The sequence below is a fragment of the Saimiri boliviensis genome, chromosome 3, assembly GCF_048565385.1.
Source record: "Saimiri boliviensis isolate mSaiBol1 chromosome 3, mSaiBol1.pri, whole genome shotgun sequence".
In the NCBI taxonomy this organism is placed as follows: domain Eukaryota; kingdom Metazoa; phylum Chordata; class Mammalia; order Primates; family Cebidae; genus Saimiri; species Saimiri boliviensis.
The window spans coordinates 67,546,414-67,564,714 of record NC_133451.1 but is presented as its reverse complement, the minus strand read 5'-3'; the positions used below and the strand labels follow the sequence as shown (position 1 = coordinate 67,564,714).

General features: G+C 38.3%; 1 protein-coding gene across 21 annotated transcripts in view; it reads right to left on the bottom strand.

Annotated features, from left to right (window-relative positions):
- The window catches only part of MTHFD2L (methylenetetrahydrofolate dehydrogenase (NADP+ dependent) 2 like), a 169,901-nt gene that overhangs the window by 140,637 nt on the left and 10,963 nt on the right, over nt 1-18,301 (bottom strand). For 4 of the 21 annotated variants that reach the window (XM_039468557.2, XM_074396278.1, XM_074396280.1 and 1 more), the window contains exon 1: nt 1,381-1,551. The exons of 3 other annotated variants lie outside the window; for them this stretch is intronic. In XM_039468557.2, the coding sequence (XP_039324491.1) occupies nt 1,381-1,523 (143 nt within the window). In that variant the 5' untranslated portion in view covers nt 1,524-1,551. Of the gene's footprint in view, nt 1-1,380; nt 1,576-5,523; nt 5,632-18,301 lie in introns of those variants that run through there. 14 more of the 21 variants (XM_074396267.1, XM_074396266.1, XM_074396270.1 and 11 more) reach the window with 9 other exon arrangements.

Below are 18,301 nucleotides of genomic sequence, written 5' to 3'. Positions count from 1 at the left end.
AAAGCAAGTGGCTACAACCAAATTTTGGGGTTTAACTGTTATTTGTAATGACTTCCACTCAATGTATGCAAGTCATCGAGAAAATGGTGAGACAGAGTTGTTTACAGCAAGCTGACAAAGGGAAATTAATCAAGTTGTACTATTTGAAACAGGTTATCCTCAACCTGAAAAGCAGCCCTAACACAACTGACATTCAGAGAATAATGATACAAACAAGTATTTAGAGTGACAGCAAATAATTCCCTCAATTCTTTCATACAAATAGAATTCTACAGAATCTGCTTTTCCTAGGTAGTAGAGCTAGCTGGTAGCTTCAAAGCAAGTGGCACATTCTTACGCACAGCACTATCACTTACAAAACAACTCTGATTCACTGTTATTTTCTCACATATCCTCGTGGAAAACCTAGTCACTAGAAACTATATCCAAGCAAATCCTATAGAAAATAATTTTTAAATTCAGTTACTCAAGACTAAGATCTAAATGTACACAATAGGGAATTAATTGATTTAAATTAAATAAACAGCATCTACGTTTCCACTTTACCAATCATTGTTTTTTTCTAGGGATTGTCCTGGGCAAGGGGGTGGGGGTGGGCAGAAACAAAAACTCGAGTGAGACACAATCTTTGGACGTAAAACGGCAATGAAAGCGCATTTCTGGAAGCCCTGAAAGTTTAAAAACAGAGGCTCTTCTGGACTCACAGGCTCTGGGTCAAGAAGCTATATTTTCATCTTGTTAAGATGGATTTTGCAAGTAAGACAAGTAAAGTAGAAGACAGAAGGGTGCGTACTCTTTTGTATTTTCATGGTTCTTGCCAGCAACCAAGTCCAAAGAGATGTAATGAATGCAAGTCTCATCACTTTACAGAGGTTTACGGAGAGCCATAGATGAAAAGACTGAGAAATTGGGGTTGATCTCTGGTTTTCTGAAACCATACATAACTTAGAGTTGGAAAAGACCTTGACAAAACCATTAACAAAGGAAATTGAGAAACGCAAACATTAGTAAGCCATCTGGACAACGCCTACTCCTTTATTTACGAAACACTACAATAAGCAAAGTAGAAACAAATGCTTGACCAAGCAGACCACGTGTTTTTATGGTATCTTAGTGCCTCAAGTGTCTTCCTCAATCACTCAATCGCACCTGCTGCAAAGATGGAACGTTCTGGTGCCAGAGCCCAGAGCAGAGCACGTTTTCGCTCCCCGAGCGGAGGCAGCCGCGACTCACCCGCGAGGCCGGCAAGGCCAACTCCCAGCCAAGGCGGTCCCCGACCCGGCCCGCCGCGCGGCCGCCCCCGAGCCCTCGGCCCCACGCGCGCCCCCGCCGCCCTCCCACCGCCGGCGGCTCAGCACCCTGAGCCCGCGGCCTTCGTACCTCACCCCGCTGCTCCGAAAGCCCCGGAACGCGCTCCTGGGCCCTCCCGGGGCGCTCACGGGGGGTGCTGTGCTCCTGTCCGGCGCCGGCACTCGGCCCAGGCGGCCGCGGAGCAGCGAGAAGCCGCGGGCCGGCACCGTCATGGCCGCGGATCCCCGGCTTCCGGACCGGGGCTCCACCTCCCGCGGCTCCAGTCCTCGCGGCTGGATGCCCGGCTCCGCCCCCACCCGGCCCGGCGGGGCAGCGAGCAGCCCCGGCCAGCCAGGTTCCGGGAGCCAGGCGCGGCGGGGTCAGGAGCGGGTCCCGGGGCGCGGCGGGGTGGTGCGGGGCGGGGTGGGGCTGAGCGGGCGCCGGGTTCTCGGGGGCGGGGCCGGGACCCCAGCCCCCGCGCCGGCTGAGCCTGCGGAGGCTCTCAGTGTGGCCTGCAGGCTCGGCCCGCGTCCAGCCGACACGCAGCTGGCATCCCCGCAGCGACGGCACAGAGAAGGCCTCCAAACTAAGCACTTGAGGCTGCACGCCCCATTTTCCACCAAGCGGAGATCCTGCCTAACAGTCTCCGAGACTACGTGGAATTGGCTTTAAAGCAGGAAAGAAGTCATAGGTTCACTGTTTCCCACTCCCTTTGTGAGATCCCTTGGAAGCTGGAGAAAAAACAAAGGTGTGTGGAGAAGGAGCAGAACCTGGCTGAACGTAGAAGGTCTGGACCTTAGGATTTCTATATTACTTTATCATCTCCGCTTTTGGAAGGAAATACTGACCAATATCTGTCTTTTCCTGAGCTTATGATCAAGTCGATGCAGGTTAAGAATCCTGCATTGTGTGAAGAAGCAAAATATCTGCTCCATCTGACAAAGTAAAACATTAGACTGTCCATTCATTGTGCAAATTAAAACAGATACACAAAAGACACAGTCACAGATAAAACCAGTTGCAAAGTTAACAGGAAACAACTATTCTCTCAAGGTCAGGCTGCAACTGGGTTGTTGAGTCAGAACAACCTCTTTCACAGCTGCACTTTTACTGAGAAAAACTTGTTTTTTTTAAATCATAGACTGTCAGAAAACTTGCTGTTTAAAATCGTATCAATAAGAATGGGATACCCTACTCTGGCCTGGCTGATCTAAATCCATTTGACACAAATAAGCAGCATCAAAGAAAATATGGGGGGGGGGGAAACTTGGGTTTGACAACGAGACTTTAGATACAACACCTAAATCAGAATTCATAAAAGAAAACACAATGTAAACTTCTACCATGCAAAAGACACTGTTAAGATAATAAAGAAACAAGTCATATGCTGGGAGAAAATATTTGCAAGACATTTTTCTGAAAAAGGACTTACACCCAAAATATACAAAGAACTCTTGAAACTCAACAATGAAAAAAAAGAAGAAGAAAGAAAAAGCAACTCAGTTAAAAGTGAGCAAAAGGTCTGAAGAAACCCACCAAAGAAGATATACAGAGGTCAAAAATATGGGAAAATGTTCAACATCATTTATCATTAAGGAAATACACATTAAAACAACGAGATGCCACTACACTCCCATTAGAACAGTTGAAATCCAAGAAACTGATAATACCAAATGCTAGCAAGAATGTTTGGCAGCAGGAACTTTCATTCATTGCTGTTGAATAAAAAAATGGTTCAGTCACTTTGGAAGACAGTTTGGCAGATTCTTACAAAGCTAAATATCTTTAACCATGTGTTCCAGCAACCATGTTCCTATATATTTACCCAACTGATTTTAAAACATGTCTGCAATAAATCGTCATATGAATGTTTATAGCATCTTTATTCATATTCTTCAAAAACCAAGGTGTTCTTAAATAAGGATATAGACAAATTGTGGAAATATTCATACAATGGGATATTATTCATCAGTGAAAAGGAGTAAGCTACCAAGCCATAAAAATACATGGATGAACCTTAAATAATACTGGTAAAATGAAGGAAACTAGTCTGAAAAGGCTACATACTGTATGATTTTTATTATATGGCATTCTATAAGAGGCAAAATTATAGAGACAGTTAAAAGATCAGAAGGTTGACAAAGGATCAGAAGACAGGGCAGAGGTTTCAATAGTGGAGCACACAGGATTTTTAGGGCAGTGAAACCATTTTGTATGATACTGTCATGGTAGAAAGAGGACACTACGCATTTGTTAAAACTTGCAGAACTTCACAACACAAAGAGGGAAACTTAATGTCGGTCATATTTAAAAATATGATTCATATTGGAAAACTATGTTTTCTACAATGTTACCAGAATCAAGGCTCTGTTTATTCCCAAGACTTGCATAGAAAAATAAGATACTATATTTTGTTTGTATGTTCTAAATACAAACATTTTACACATTTTATCTAGATGTGTAAAAGTGTTTTTTAATCACGTGGAATGGTTTTTTCAATATTAAAAAGTGGAGGGAGATTTGTTTAAACAAATATTTATAAAAGAAATATGTACATCATCCTGGAAATTATTTGTGGTGAGGAAATATTCTTTACTCCTGTTGCATTTCTCAGGCAATAAAGTGGCGCATCCTTGCTATGTCCTATTTTGTCAGCAAATATACTATTTACCCTTTACATTTTTGTATCATAATAGACTTTAAAAATCTAATGTTGTTCACTGGAGACATTCATTTGTTAGCAGATTTGTTTCTTTTTAATGTTTTACCTAAAATTTGACATGCTTTCAGGACAGGTTTGCCTCTTACTTTATTTAACATCGTAGACATGTAATTAATAGAGCTTCTTACTTTAACATTGTAGAAATGAAATAAACAATGCTCATTACTCAGTTTAGCATAGACATTCTTTTATATGATCTTCCAGATTTGAGCAGTTAGCAAAACTTGATACACCAATAAAATATTTCTACATATGATGAGAATGTTTACAATTTAAATTTTAGAACTTGGTTTGATGTGATTATATGTACAAAAATCATTTAACATTATGCTCATGCTAAGAACTGACATAACAAAATTACTGAAATAAATGTGCTGTGAGGAATGGAAAAAATATATATTATTTAGCAGACTGGTGATTTTCAGGAAGGAATGAAGACTGTGACAAGAGAATCTACTGTATTACACATATATGAAACAATCTCATTGGAAAGGATGGGGAAAAGGTGCTGACCTAAATAACTTTCCAATTGCAAGGGTAGAAGTCTAACAACAGAATAAACTGCATACAGGAACTGTGCTGTAGTTAATAAAGTCATTGATTTACATGAACAGTTCTCATATGACTATGCATGTATACTGGAATTAAACAATTATTTAAATGGAAGTGGACGATAAGAGCCAGGTTCCTCATTTTTTGGAGTAGCAATTTACAGATAAGCAATGGGAGGAGACTAGAATAATCCATATGATAATAGATGAGTGTTGGGAACATCAGTTTTGGCTTAATATAAATACAGATGGTTACATATAGAAATATTCATGGATGTGTAATATTCAGGAGTTAGTATACATACATATATTTATTTGCTTTGCCAGCTCAGAAGGCCTAAAAGAAACAACACCCAAAACCAATAAGCACATCTGCAGCCCAGATCTTGGTATCTAATGTCATTCTACAATAACAGGAACCAGGACTTCTTGGGAAAATGGAGGATTCTAGGCTGAGGAAATACATTAGATGATCCTAGAGCATCATGTAATTCTTGAAAGTAAGGAACTCAAATAAATACCACATTGATGGGGATGTGTCAGGGATGGGAGCCAACTGAAAGGGTTCCTAATGCCCAAATCTGGAACAATTAGCAAAATAAAGTAGTGTTAGATTATAACCCAAAGTATAAATTGAATATCCATTAGCCCATACTCATATAAATAAATATGTTATTGAATAAATAAATAAATGGGGGAGAGAGGAAACATGAACCAGAATTCCTAAAATTTATGTAGATACTTTACTCTGAAGAAGGAGGAGTAGAATTCTTTACTTCTTAAATGGGAGCTGATCCTAGTGACTTCTTTTCAGAGAGTTCAGTTTAGGAAATGGGACAAGAGAGTAACTTACCTATGGAGAAGCCTGACAAACACTACCTCAGACAGGTGATCAGGATTAACACGGATACATCATGCTGATAGCATGGATGCTTGATGCAATGTGATATTGTACTTTACCTCTGTAATCTTCCTGCAAAACCCATAACTCCAGTCTGATCATGAGAAAAACGAACAAATCTCAATAGAGGGACATCCCACGATATAGCTGAAGAGTATGTCTCAAAACTGTAAAGATAATCAAAAACAAGGAAAGTCTAAGAAACTGTCATAACCAAGAAGAACCTTGGGAAACCTGACAACTAAATATAATATGGAATCTTGGATTAGATCCTGGAACCGAAAAATGGCATTATATAGAAATGAAGAAGATCTGAATAAAGTATAAACTTTTGTTGATAGTAATTTATCAATATTAATTCATTATACTATATAATGTAAGATGTTAGTAGGAAAAACTAGATGTGTAGCATATGGGAAACTCAGTACTATTTTCTCAATTTTTCTGTAAATTTAAAACTGTTCTAAAAAATAAACTCTATTTTTAAAAACGTCTTTTTAGTCAGGGTAGGTATATATTAGAATCTGTATCAGGAGAGATTATTTAAAGATGGACTTTAGCCAAGTTTTATTTCTTGATCTATTTGTAGTTATTAATATATTTATTAATATTTATTCCTGGACCAAAAAAGGTAAGGCTGATATATTTTTTCCTTTTTTAATTCTCAATGTGCTTCTAAAACCTGCTCAACAAATATTGAATTCATTTGAATTGAATCAGAGATGGTTAAAAATTACAGAGAAAGAAAACCAGTTGCTAATGTGGAATAAAAACTTTCTCCCATGATTATTTCAAGGGTTTCAATGAAAATGTTAAAAGTTGCTTTAAAGGGTACAATGCATTTTTGTGCCACAGAGATATATGCTTTCAGGTAATTATAGTGTCCGTGGCATTACTTGGAGCATCTGATTTAAGAGGCTCCATTTATATTATCAGTTATCTTTTCACTATGTAACATTCATTGTTGTAACAAAATGTTTCAAAATGATTATCAGCATGTCAACAGTTAGCACTGGCATGGAAAGCTACCAAAGTTGAAGTAGGTGGTACTATTCTACCTACCAAAACACACAACACACTTGCAACTTATGAAGGATAACAAGAACATTCCTGAGCCAATCACCCAATGTAAGAATTAGAACCATTCTGATCGATATCAATGAATAAATCTATGTGCTTCTTCTATATCCCAAATTTTTTTATCAGCGGTAATCATTGTCTTGAATTTTGTAGTTTAATCCTTTTGATTTAAAAATAATTTAACCACAAATATATTTTTAACAATATAATGCTCAGTCTTGCTTGCTTTTTGTTTTGTTATTTGAGCTTTAAAAAAATTATAATAAGCTAAATGCAGTCTTCAAGCTTTTTCCCTTTGACTCTGTGTTTCCAAAACATATTTATTGTGTTGCATGTAGCTACAATTCATTATTTTTTTCTGCTAAATATTATTAAATTGGGGGCATTTATTTTTTCACCAGCCTATCAATAAACGTCTGAGTTTGTATGAGGCAGAATCTAGAAAGAAACAGAAACCACTGTAAGTACTTCAAATAAAGGAAATTTAATATAAGGATTTAATTAAGTAGATAAGAACTTAAAAGCTAAAAAGGATACAAAACAACCCAACAGCAGGAAACCACTAAAACGGCTAAATCTGGAGAGACAGCTAGATGGAGCAAGTAGCACTATCGGAATTGAGAAGATGAAACTATTTGATGAGAGCTAGAATCATGGCAAAGGCTGCCTTGAAGGACCTGGAACTATCTAAACAATGATTGACTAGAGGAAGCTACACCCACAAGGGAGACAGTAGAATGATAAGAAGAAAAATAAACTGGGTTTCCCTTTCTCCAACCCTTCAATACTTTACTATTGTTTCTCATTGGTCACACCTACTTGGAAACCAAAAGGCAAAGGGGTCTAGGAAATAGAGTCTTCTGAAATACAAGTTCAGCGTGGAAACTGGACTAATGAGCTCAAAGATCTGTTTCCATGCTGCACCAGCCTAGGCAAAAAGAGTAATATTTTTCTCAAAAAGTGCATTTCTCTGGCTTCACTGTCACCAGTATATGAAAACTCCCTTCCACACTCAGATTCTAGCCAAGTGGTTTTGAAGGCTGTGAGGAATCAGTGCACATATGCTTTCCAAATCCTCTTGGTCACATTAAGTGTCTATCATTTTTCCTGCATTCTTTTCTGACTTACTGTGATACCTCCTGCTGATGCTTCTTTTTCTTTTATTTTTTTTATTTGAGGAAGTCCTTAATGCTGGTAATATATAGGTAGTGTGGATATCTATACCAAAGACATCATCTCCTATCACCATCTTAACTCCTGACACGCCACAAAAACTGTTAGAACCAGTAACCCATGCCTTCATCCTCAATGATCATTGGTGATTTCAGACCAATATCTCTTTCAGGTATTGATACTTTTTAAATTTTCAAGACCTCTGTCATTGATTGGAATATAAGGATTACTTGAGTGGCAAAGGCTACCAGGAATCTACTAAGCATCTTTGTTAAGCATCAAGATTTTTATTTTTGTCCCAGACTGACTCATTATCCTTGAATAATATCTTGAACAAGCCTCTTGGCTCTCTCATTCTGCAGAACCATGTCCATGCTTCTAAAATTGGCATGCATGTAGGGGTTGCAGAAATGTGCAGGGAGGTACTTGGAGCCACAGAATAAGCATGTCTGTCATCTTGATACATCAGTTTCCCATGAGTTTCAGTTATTTCATAGTAAATATTTCAAAATAGTAAACATTTTAGTTTGTGCTGCTAAAACAAATTACGACAGACTGGGTGGCTTAAACAACAAGCATTTATTTCTTACAGTTCTAAAAGCTGAGAATCTGGTCAGGGTGCCGGCACAGTTAGCCTCTGGTGCGAGCCCTCTTCTAGATCACAGACTTCTGACTTCCGGTTGTATTCTCACATAGTGGAAAGAGGGCAAGCTAGCCCACTGGTCTGTTCTCAGAGGGAAACTAGTCCCATTTATGAGAGCTACACCCTCATAGCCTAATTACCTCCAAAAGGCCCCATTTCAAAATACTATTACATTAAGGATTAGATTTCAACATATAAATTTGAGGGGAGCACAAATATTCAGCTCAAAACATTAAATAAAAAATCAATTTTAAAAGGTAAAACGTAAGACTTCAAGGAAATTTTGTAGTGCAGCTATGCTCTCCAATCAAACATTCTTAGCTAATGCTCTCACTTCCTCATCCAGTTCTGCCTTTTGGGATATTGTGGTGAGTTTTTCCTACAAGAATCTTTAGTCTTTTATGCAGAGACTCCATGAATTTTAGACATAACTGAATTCTAAAGTGAGCCTAGCCAGAGACTCCCCCATTTACATATTTTATTTCACATCTAAGTTGATTATTTTTTTCATAATGAAAGCCAACACACATCATTTCACTACATATTTGTTTGACTATATAACTGCTTTACTAATTAAGCTATAATGGATGGGATAATCCCATAAAACAACCTTTTTTTTTTTTTTCCACTGTTCTCCAAGTTCTTTTTATGGGCAGCCTTATTCCTTTCTGCTCCATGAAATCTTGAAAGTGTACTAAAACTTCTTGGTCCCTTTTAGTTACAAGAACAATATTACTTCAAATATCATTATTTCTATTTTATTGATGAAGAAACTAAAACACTAAAATGTTAGATAATTTACTTGAGGTCAAGTGAGTGACAAGAGGGTAGAGCCAGAAATTTTGTGTCCAGAGTCAGTGTCTCTCAATGAATGAACGAGTGAATGGACTAAAGGAAGGGAGACCTTGGAGGCTTAGCAGACTGTTTTAGTAATCAAACTGAGAAACTGTGGGGAACATTCCCGTGTGAGACCCCCAAAAGGCGTGGGTCTCACTGTACAGTGAGTTTGATCCCAAACACAGTTTCCTGTTGGAGGCAGTCAAGCTATTGGGAAAAAGGAACTGAAAGATGAATGATCAGTTTCTAATATCAACCACAATATCGTTTGGGCCTAAAACTATGCAGTGCTGCTAGATTGAGTGACTCCCTACCAGCAACCAGTTTCTGCTTTTAACTTTTTTATGATTCTTTCTTTAAGAATAAGCTTTAAACTTTTCTTTACTTGCCTGACTGCCTTGTACCCTAGATAATGGTTTAACTGTCGGGATTTTTGCAAAGCAAATGCCACCATACGGGATGGCTTTGATCCCTGACTCAGAGACTCCTGAATGGGGGAGTTGGGATAAGTTGAGTCAGGAACAGACAAAGGAGAATCCGGTTAAAAGATATTCTGATGAGCAAAACCAGAAAACCTTTTCACATCTCAGTTCTAAAACAAGATCAAACCAGAGATACCTGCAGCCAGGAGGAATAATGTCTGGATGTAAACAAGCTTTATGATCAGAGGAAATTCTGTTACTTTTTACAACCACTGATTGTATATCTGACTTCTCTATTGTATAGGCCATGTGAGGTATAGATTTGCATTTCCTCTTGCAATGATGTAAACCAGAGCAAAAAAAGTGTACTTATTCCTGGCCTTTGAAAAATAAAATTTGCTGTTTAGGCATGGCCTATCAGCCCTCCAGATCCCCGTTCTCTGTCTTTCTATTCTCTGTCTTTCTATTCTCTGTCTCTTTCATATTTCTTCAAGCGCACACTCTCTTCCAGGTATTGGGACCCTCTTGCAGGTCGAGAGACCCCTGGCAGACATGCCTACCCATCCCGGATGGTCCCCGACAAGAAACAGTAAGGGCAGAACTAAGGCTATGTCACTACGAATGGCAAGGAGGAGACAGATTAAATTCATGAAGGGGGTAAGAGCAATAGAATCTAGTGACAGACTGAATGTGAGAGCTCACATTTGGCAACAGGCCTGACTTTATCTAGCATTCATATCTCAGCCATAACATGTAACTTTTGCTTGGACTACTACTTCTTCTGTTATCTCATGTTAGCCTATGGATAATTATTTAGCTCTAGTCCTTTCTACATATAGTAATCAAACCACTGCTTATGCCAATTATCTTGATGCTTGCTGCTCAACTTTGGCCTTCCTATAACATGTCATATTTCAGTTATTACCTACAGCACCAGTATACTACCCTAATAAGATGAGAAAATTTGTCACATAATGAAGTTCTGTTTTCGTCTTGGAAGTTAGGGCAAAAATAACCTACACTAAATATATTCATAAACTATCAATAGCATAAAATTTTGAGAATATGAATATTGTCATATTTGGTAATGTAATCTAACAATATGAATTTAAAAACCCACAAATACCTTCATGACTGATATGGTTTGGCTGTGTTCCCACTCAGATCTCATCTTGTGGTTCCCATAACCCCCATGTGTTGTGGGAGGGACCAGGTGAAGCTAATTGAATCATGGGGGTGGTTTCCTCCTTGTAACAGTGAGTTAGCTCTCATTAGAGACTATGGTTTCATAAGGGGCTTCCCCCTTCACTAGGCATTCATTCTTTTTCCTGCTGCCATGTGGAGAGGATGTTTTTGCTTCCCCATCTGCCATGATTATAAGTTTCCTGAGGCCTCCCCAGTTCTGCAGAACTGTGAGTCCATTAAACCTCTTTAATTTATAAATGACCCCGTCTCTGGTATGTCCTTATAGCATGGTGAGAATGGACTAATACAATGCCTTGAATTATATTGCCTTTTTTGTAGTATAGCCTAAATGAATAATGCAAAACATAAAAAGGTGTGCACAAAGTGAAAAAATATATAATTGAGAAAATCAAAAATAATTTACTAAAAATACAGGAGTATTTATATGAATTAAGTTAATTACATAAACTTACAAATAATAAAATTACTACTAATAATAGCAGTTTCTGTAGGTTTGTTTTATGCCAGATAGTCTTCTCTGTGCTTTACATAGATTGTTTCATTTTAAAAAATATTTTCTTTTTTCATTTTCTGAGACAGGATCTCACTCTGTTAGGAGTGCAGTGGCACAATCATAGCTCACTACAGTCTTGACTTGCCTGGGCTTTGGTGGCTCTCTCACCTCTGCCTCCTGAGTACCTGGGACTACAGGCACCTGCCACCGTCTCAGCTGTGTGTGTGTGTGTGTGTGTGTGTGTGTGTGTGTGTGTGTGTATGTGTGTGTTTGTTTGTAGATGTCACCCGGGCTTGTCTCAAACTCCTGAGTTCAATCTAACCACCCACCTGGGCCTTCTAAAGCATTAGAATTACAGGCATGAGCCACCATATCTGGCTGATTACTTCAGATAATTTCCTTAATTGCCTTGGAGGATAGAAACCCTTATTCCCATTTTACATGTGATAAAACTGAACTTCGAAGATATTAAGGAACTTGACTGAAGTTACAGATCTAGTAAGCAGTATATCCAAGATTCTGAGAAAGACCGTTTAATTTTGTACCTAAAAATAACAACAAACTTCTACTAATCTAGGAAATGAAAAAGACATGAAAAGAGAAATTAGAAACTATTTTTGACCTAAAGGAAAAGTAAAAGAGAACAGGTCAAAATTGGTGGAATGCAGCAAAAGCAGTGCTTATCACCAACAATATCCTAGAATTCAAATATGAGAATGAGTTAGTTCCCAGGGCCACAAAAAAGAGAAAAACACTTTGAGCAGACACTTAGAGACTCAGATATTCATTTCCAAGACTGCTCTCCTTCCAGTCTGCTTGGAACCAAGTTTGTGGAAAATTTCCCCCAACTCATGGGAAGAGTGAGATGGAGGTGGACTACTAGCTTTTCCACCATCTTGGGCTCCCTAGCAGGAGATCAGTGTCTGCTTCAACCCACAGGAAGCATCACAAGTGCCTGAAGGGAGAAATATCCCTGAGGACAGCCAGACACAAATGGAGAAGGCAGCACTACCATCCCCAGCCCTGAGTACTCTGCTTGGCAACTTGGCCAAAGGAGATGCCAAATCATAGTGGCTATTTGGCAGCACCATGCTGTAAGAAGTGCTATCCGCAGGTTCCCTCCTTATGAATCCCCACTAGCCAGCCCCTAGGATATCACTTTTGGGACCTCCTCAGTTCCTCCTAATCCTTTACTAGAGCTGGGGCAAACCTGGGCTTCAGACACATTCTAGTGCCAAATAGGAGAAAGTGACCTAGTGAAAAATCAAATAAGAAATTCAACAGGTAAATTACAAAGACTCTCTATGCAAACATACCCAATAAACACCAAAACAAGTCAGACAGAGAATACTGGAATAATTGATCCTTCAATGCAAAGACATGGATGTACATCCAAAAGAAATAATAGCAAAGGAGGAGCCATTACCAACCCAAACAGACAAAGCAAGGAACCATTGTCCAACCTTAACAAGACAGAGATATGTCAACTTTTTTTTGAAAGACAAGGCTGAATTCACTTATTTTTCTTGAAATGAAAAAGTGTGTGTGTGTATGTGTATAATTTACCATTTTAAGTGTACAGCTCATTGGTAAATAAATATATTTATATTCTTTTTCCTCCCTCTCCCATTCCCCTCTTTCTGACTGGCATTCTGTCTCCAGTAACCATAAATCTACTCTTTATCATCATGATATCCACTTTTTTTAGCTCCCACATAAGAATAAGAACATGACTAAGAACAAACATATTTGTTTGTCTGTGCTTGGCTTATTTCTCTTAAGGTAGTGACCTTAAGTTCCATCCATATTGCTGCAAATGATGGGCTTCCATGCTTTTTTATGATTGAATAATATTCCATTGTGTATATGTGTCACTTTTTTTTTTATCTATTCCTCCATTTATGGGCACTTAACTTGATTCTATATTTTGTCTATTGTGAATAGTGCTGCAATAAACGTGAGAATGCAGAGATCTTCTTGATACATTGAATTTTAATTATATATACCCAGTAGTGAAATAGCTACATCTTATGAGTTCTATTTTCAGATTTTTTGAGGAAACTCTATGGTATCTTCTGTACTGGATATACTGATTCCCACCAACTGTCTATGAGAATTCCCCTTTCACCACGTCCTTGCTGGAATCTGTTATTACCTATCTTTCTGATACAAGCCATTTTAACTAGGATGAAATGATATCTCATTGTGGTTTTAATTTGCACTTCTCTGATATATAGTGTTACTGAGCATTACTTTATTATACCTGTTAGTTTCTTGCATGTCTCATTTTGAGAAATGTCTATTCAGATCTTTTGTCCATTTTTAAATTGAGTTTTAAATTTTTTTTCTATTGAATTGAGTTTTTGATATATTCTAGTTATTAATCACTTGTCAGATAAATAGCTTGCAATTATTTTTTCTCATTCTGGGTTGTTTCTTCACTCTGTTGATTTTTTCCCTTACTATTCAGACGTTTTATAGTTTAATGTAATCCCAATTGTCTATTTTTGCTTTGATTGCCTGTGCTTTAGAGGTTACACAAGAAATCTTTGTCCTGATCATTGTCCTGAAGCATTTCCTCAGAGTTTTCTTCTAGTAGTTCATGGTTTTAGGTCTTAGATTCAAGTCTTTAATTCATTTTGATTTAATTTTTGTGTATGCTGATAGATAGAGGTCCAGTTTCATTCTTCTGCACATAGTTATTAAGTTTTCCTGGTGCCAGCTATTGAAAAGATTGACCTTTCCCCATTGTAAGTTCTTGGTGCCTTTGTTGAAGATGAAGATGAATTGGCTGCAAATACGTGGATTTATTTCCAGATTCTTATTCTGTTTTATTGACCTATGTGTCAGTTTTTATGCCAGTACCATACTATTTTGGTTACTATAGCTTTGCAATAGACTTTGAAGTCAGTTAGTGTGATGTCTCCGGCTTTGTTCTTTTTGTTCTGGATTGCTTTGGCTATTTAGGACCTTTGGCAGTTCCATACAAATTTTAGAATTTTTAAAAATTTCTGTGAAGAATGTTACTGAGTTTTATAGTTTTTCTTGTGTAGGTCTTTCACATCTTTGGATAACTTAATTCTCAGGTATTGCATATTCTTTGTAGTTGTAAATGAGATTGCCTTCTTGATTTCATTTTTGGCTAGATTAATCTTGGTATATAGAAACATTACTAATTTTCACATATTGATTTTGTATCCTGTAACTTTACTAAATTCCTATGTGAGTTATAACAAGTTTGTTGGTTTTTTTTGTTTTGTTTTGTTTTTGGTAGAGTCATTAGGTTTTCCACATACATGATCATGTCATCTGTGAATAAGGATAATTTGACTTCCATCATTCTGATTTGGATTGTCTTTCTTTCATTTCCTTTTCTTTTCTTTTTTTTTTTTTTTTTTTTTTTTTACATAATTGCTCTGACCAGGACATCCAGTATTATACTGAATAATAGCAAAATAATAGTGAAAAATGGGCATTTTTGTCTTGTTTTAGCCTTTAGAGGAAAGGCCTTCAATTTTTTCCTGTTAAGTGTGATGTTAACTATGGGTTTATCATAGATGGCTTTTATTATTTTCAGGTTTGTTTCTTCTATGCCTAGTTTGTTGAAGGTTTTTATCATAAAAGAATGTTGGATTTTATCAAGTGCTTTTACCTTTATGGCACCTATTGAAATAATTATATGATTCTTGTTCTTGATTCTGTTAACATGGTGTATCATATCTATTGATTTGCATATGTTGAACCATCCTTTCATCTCTGGAATGAATTCTACTTGACTATGGCGAATGATTTTTTTAATGTGTTGTTGCATTTGACTTGCTAGTATTTTGCTAAGGATTTTTACATCTATGTTCATCAGTGATATGGTCCTCTAGCTTTCCTTTTTAAAAATTGTGTCCTTGTCTAGTTTTGTTATCACAGTAACACTGGCCTTGTAGAATGAGTTTGAAAGTATTCCCCCCTCTTTAATTGTTTCAAAGTATTTGAATAGAATTGGTATTGGTTCCTTTAATATTTGGTAGAACTTAGCAGTGAAGTTATCATGTCCTGGGCTTTTCTTTGATCAGAGGCTTTTTATTATGGTTTTGATTTCAAAACTCATTATTTATGTATTGAGGTTTTCTGTTTATTGATGGTTTGATATTGGTAGGTTACATATGTCAGGAATTTATTCATTTCTTCCATATTTTCCAATTTGTTGGCATATGATTGTTTCTAATCGTTTCTAGTGGTTCTTAGTGTTCCCGAGGTCTCAGTTGTCATGTCTTCTTTTTTGTTTCTACTTTAATTTACTTTGGTCTTCTCTCTTTTTTTCTTATTCTAGCTAAAGATGATTTGGAGCTCCTTTATATGCTACTTGCTTTTTTTTTTTTTTTTTTTTTTAATCTTGCTACATTTCATCTTTGACAGTTTGATTATTAAATAACTTCATTAGTCTTCTTTGACTAATGTGATGCTCTAAGGCCTTTCTGAACCTGGATATTTATAACTTTCTCACGTTTTGGAAAGTGTTCTGTTATCATTTCCTTAAATAATCTTTCTACGCTTGCTTTGGCTCAGCTCCCTCTTGAACAACAACAAGTTTTGGATTTTTGTCTTTGAAGTCATTTTCTATATCTTGTAAGTGGCCTTCTCTCATTTTTATTCTTTTCTCTTTTCTCTCCTCTGTATATTTTTTAATAGCCAGTTTTTGAGCTCATTGATTCTCTTCTCTGCTTGACCTATTCTGCTGTTGAGATCCTCTAAAGAGTTTCTCAGTTCAGCAAATGAAGTTCTCAGTTACAATATTTCTGTTTATCACTATTTCAATTTCCTTGTTAAATTTATTCTGATAAATATCTGAATTGATTTTCTGTCTTATATTCGAGATAACAAAGTTTCCTTGAAATAGCTATTTTGCATTTTTGATCAGAGAACTCACAAATCACAATCTCAAAAGGGTCAGTTGCTGGAACTTTGCTTTGTCCATTTAAGAAAGTCCTGATTCCATGTTTCCTGTTGTTTCTTGTGAGTATACATCTATGTATGTGTATTGAAGAATTATTTATTCCAGCTTTCTCTGTCTAGTTTGGTTTGGTTTTTATTGAATATAGTTGCTTAACGAATGTTCACTGCTAGCTTGGTGCCTAGTTTTCGGCTCTAGGTGGCGCCTTAAGCCTAGGTTTACCTTGACTTTTGTAAATGACCAGAGCACTGCCTGTCCCAAATAGAGAAGGTCCAAAGGGATTACTAGCACTGTGGGAAGGTCGGCTAGGGGTGTGTTCCCAGGGGACCTGTGAAACATACTTCCTACATGATTCCTACTGATTTGGCATTTCCTTTGGTCAAGTTACAAAGAGTTTTTGACGGCTGAGATTGCTAGTCCTGGCTTCCCTATTTGTCTCTGCCAGCCCTCATGGACATTTCTCTCTCCAGGCAGTCACAATACTACCTGGGGTTTAAGGCGAAGGCAAGTCTCCTGACAGGAAACTAAAGAAGATGGGAAAGCTGGTTGACAATCTCATTTTCACGTTTTTCAGTGCAGAAACCATGAGTTGAGGGCAGATTCTCCGTGCTGCTGATGCCTGTCAGAATGGAGGGAAGAAGAGTTGCGGATGTAGCATCTGATTCTCCTACCATCTGCTCAGAGTTTTTCTACTTCTCTGTAGCTACAAGAACTATCTCTTCCTCATACGGGAGCTCTGGGTTGCTGCTAGTGAAGATCTTGGTGCTGTGTATTTCTTTTTGGTTTATGATAAAGGGAAGAGAAGCAAGCTTGCTTCTAAGCTGCCATGTTGGGATTAGAAAAACAATATGTGAACTTTTTAACTACGAATTCAAAATATCAATTTCAAGGAAACTCATTGACCTACAAGAAAACAAAGAAAAACAATTCAGATATTTATCAGAGAAATTTAACAAGAAAATTGAAATAATAATTTAAAAATGAAATGGAAATCTTGGAATGGGGAGCCACATTTGCTGAATTAAAACACTCTTTAGAGGATCTCAATAACAGAATAAGTTAAAGAAGAGAATCAATGAGCTCAAAGACTGGCTATTAAAAAAATACAGTCGGTCAGCAAAGCCTGAGGCCTGTCCTCTTGCTCTCCTCCCCCGCAGCAGGAGCTTCACTACTGACTCCTTCTCCACCAATTTCCGATCCCTGGGCTCCATCCAGGTGCCCAGCTAGGGAGCCCGGCCAGTCAGCAGCACAGCCAGTGCCTGTGCAGACACCAGGGGCTCTGGTTCCTGCATCTCCGTGTGCTGCTCCACTACCTTCCAGGGCGGCATGGGGGCCGGGGACCTGGCCGCGGGGATGGCAGGGGTCTGGCAGGAATGGGAGGCATCCAAAACGAGACCGTGCAAAGCCTGAACAACAGCCTGGCCTCCTACCTGGACAGAGTGAGGAGCCTGCAGACTGAGAACTGGATGCCGAAGAGCAAAATCCAGGAGCACCGGGAGAAGAGACTGGAGGTCAGAGACTGGAGCCATTACTTTAAGACCACTGAAGACCTGAGAGCTCAGATCTTCGCAAATACTGTGGTCAATGCCCGTATCGTTCTGCAGATCAACAATGCCCATCTTGCTGCTGGTTATTTTAGAGTCAAGTATGAGACAGAGCTGGCCATGCACCAGTCTGTGAAGAGCGCCAGTCTGTGGGCTCCGCAAGGTCATTGATGACACCAATGTCAGTGCGTTGCAGCTGGAGACAGTTGAGGCTCTCAAGGAGGAGCTGCTCTTCATGAAGAACCACGAAGAGGAAGTAAAAGGCCTACAAGCCCAGGTTGCCAGCTCTGGGTTGACCGTTGAGGTAGATGCCCCCAAATCTCAGGACCTCGCCAAGATCATGGCAGACATCCGAGTCCAATGTGACGAGCTGGCTCACAAGAACTGAGAGAAGCTGGACAAGTACTGGTCTCAGCAGACTGAGGAGAGCACCACAGTGGTCACTACGCAGTCTGCCAAGCTTGGAGCTACTGAAATGATGCTCATAGAGCTGA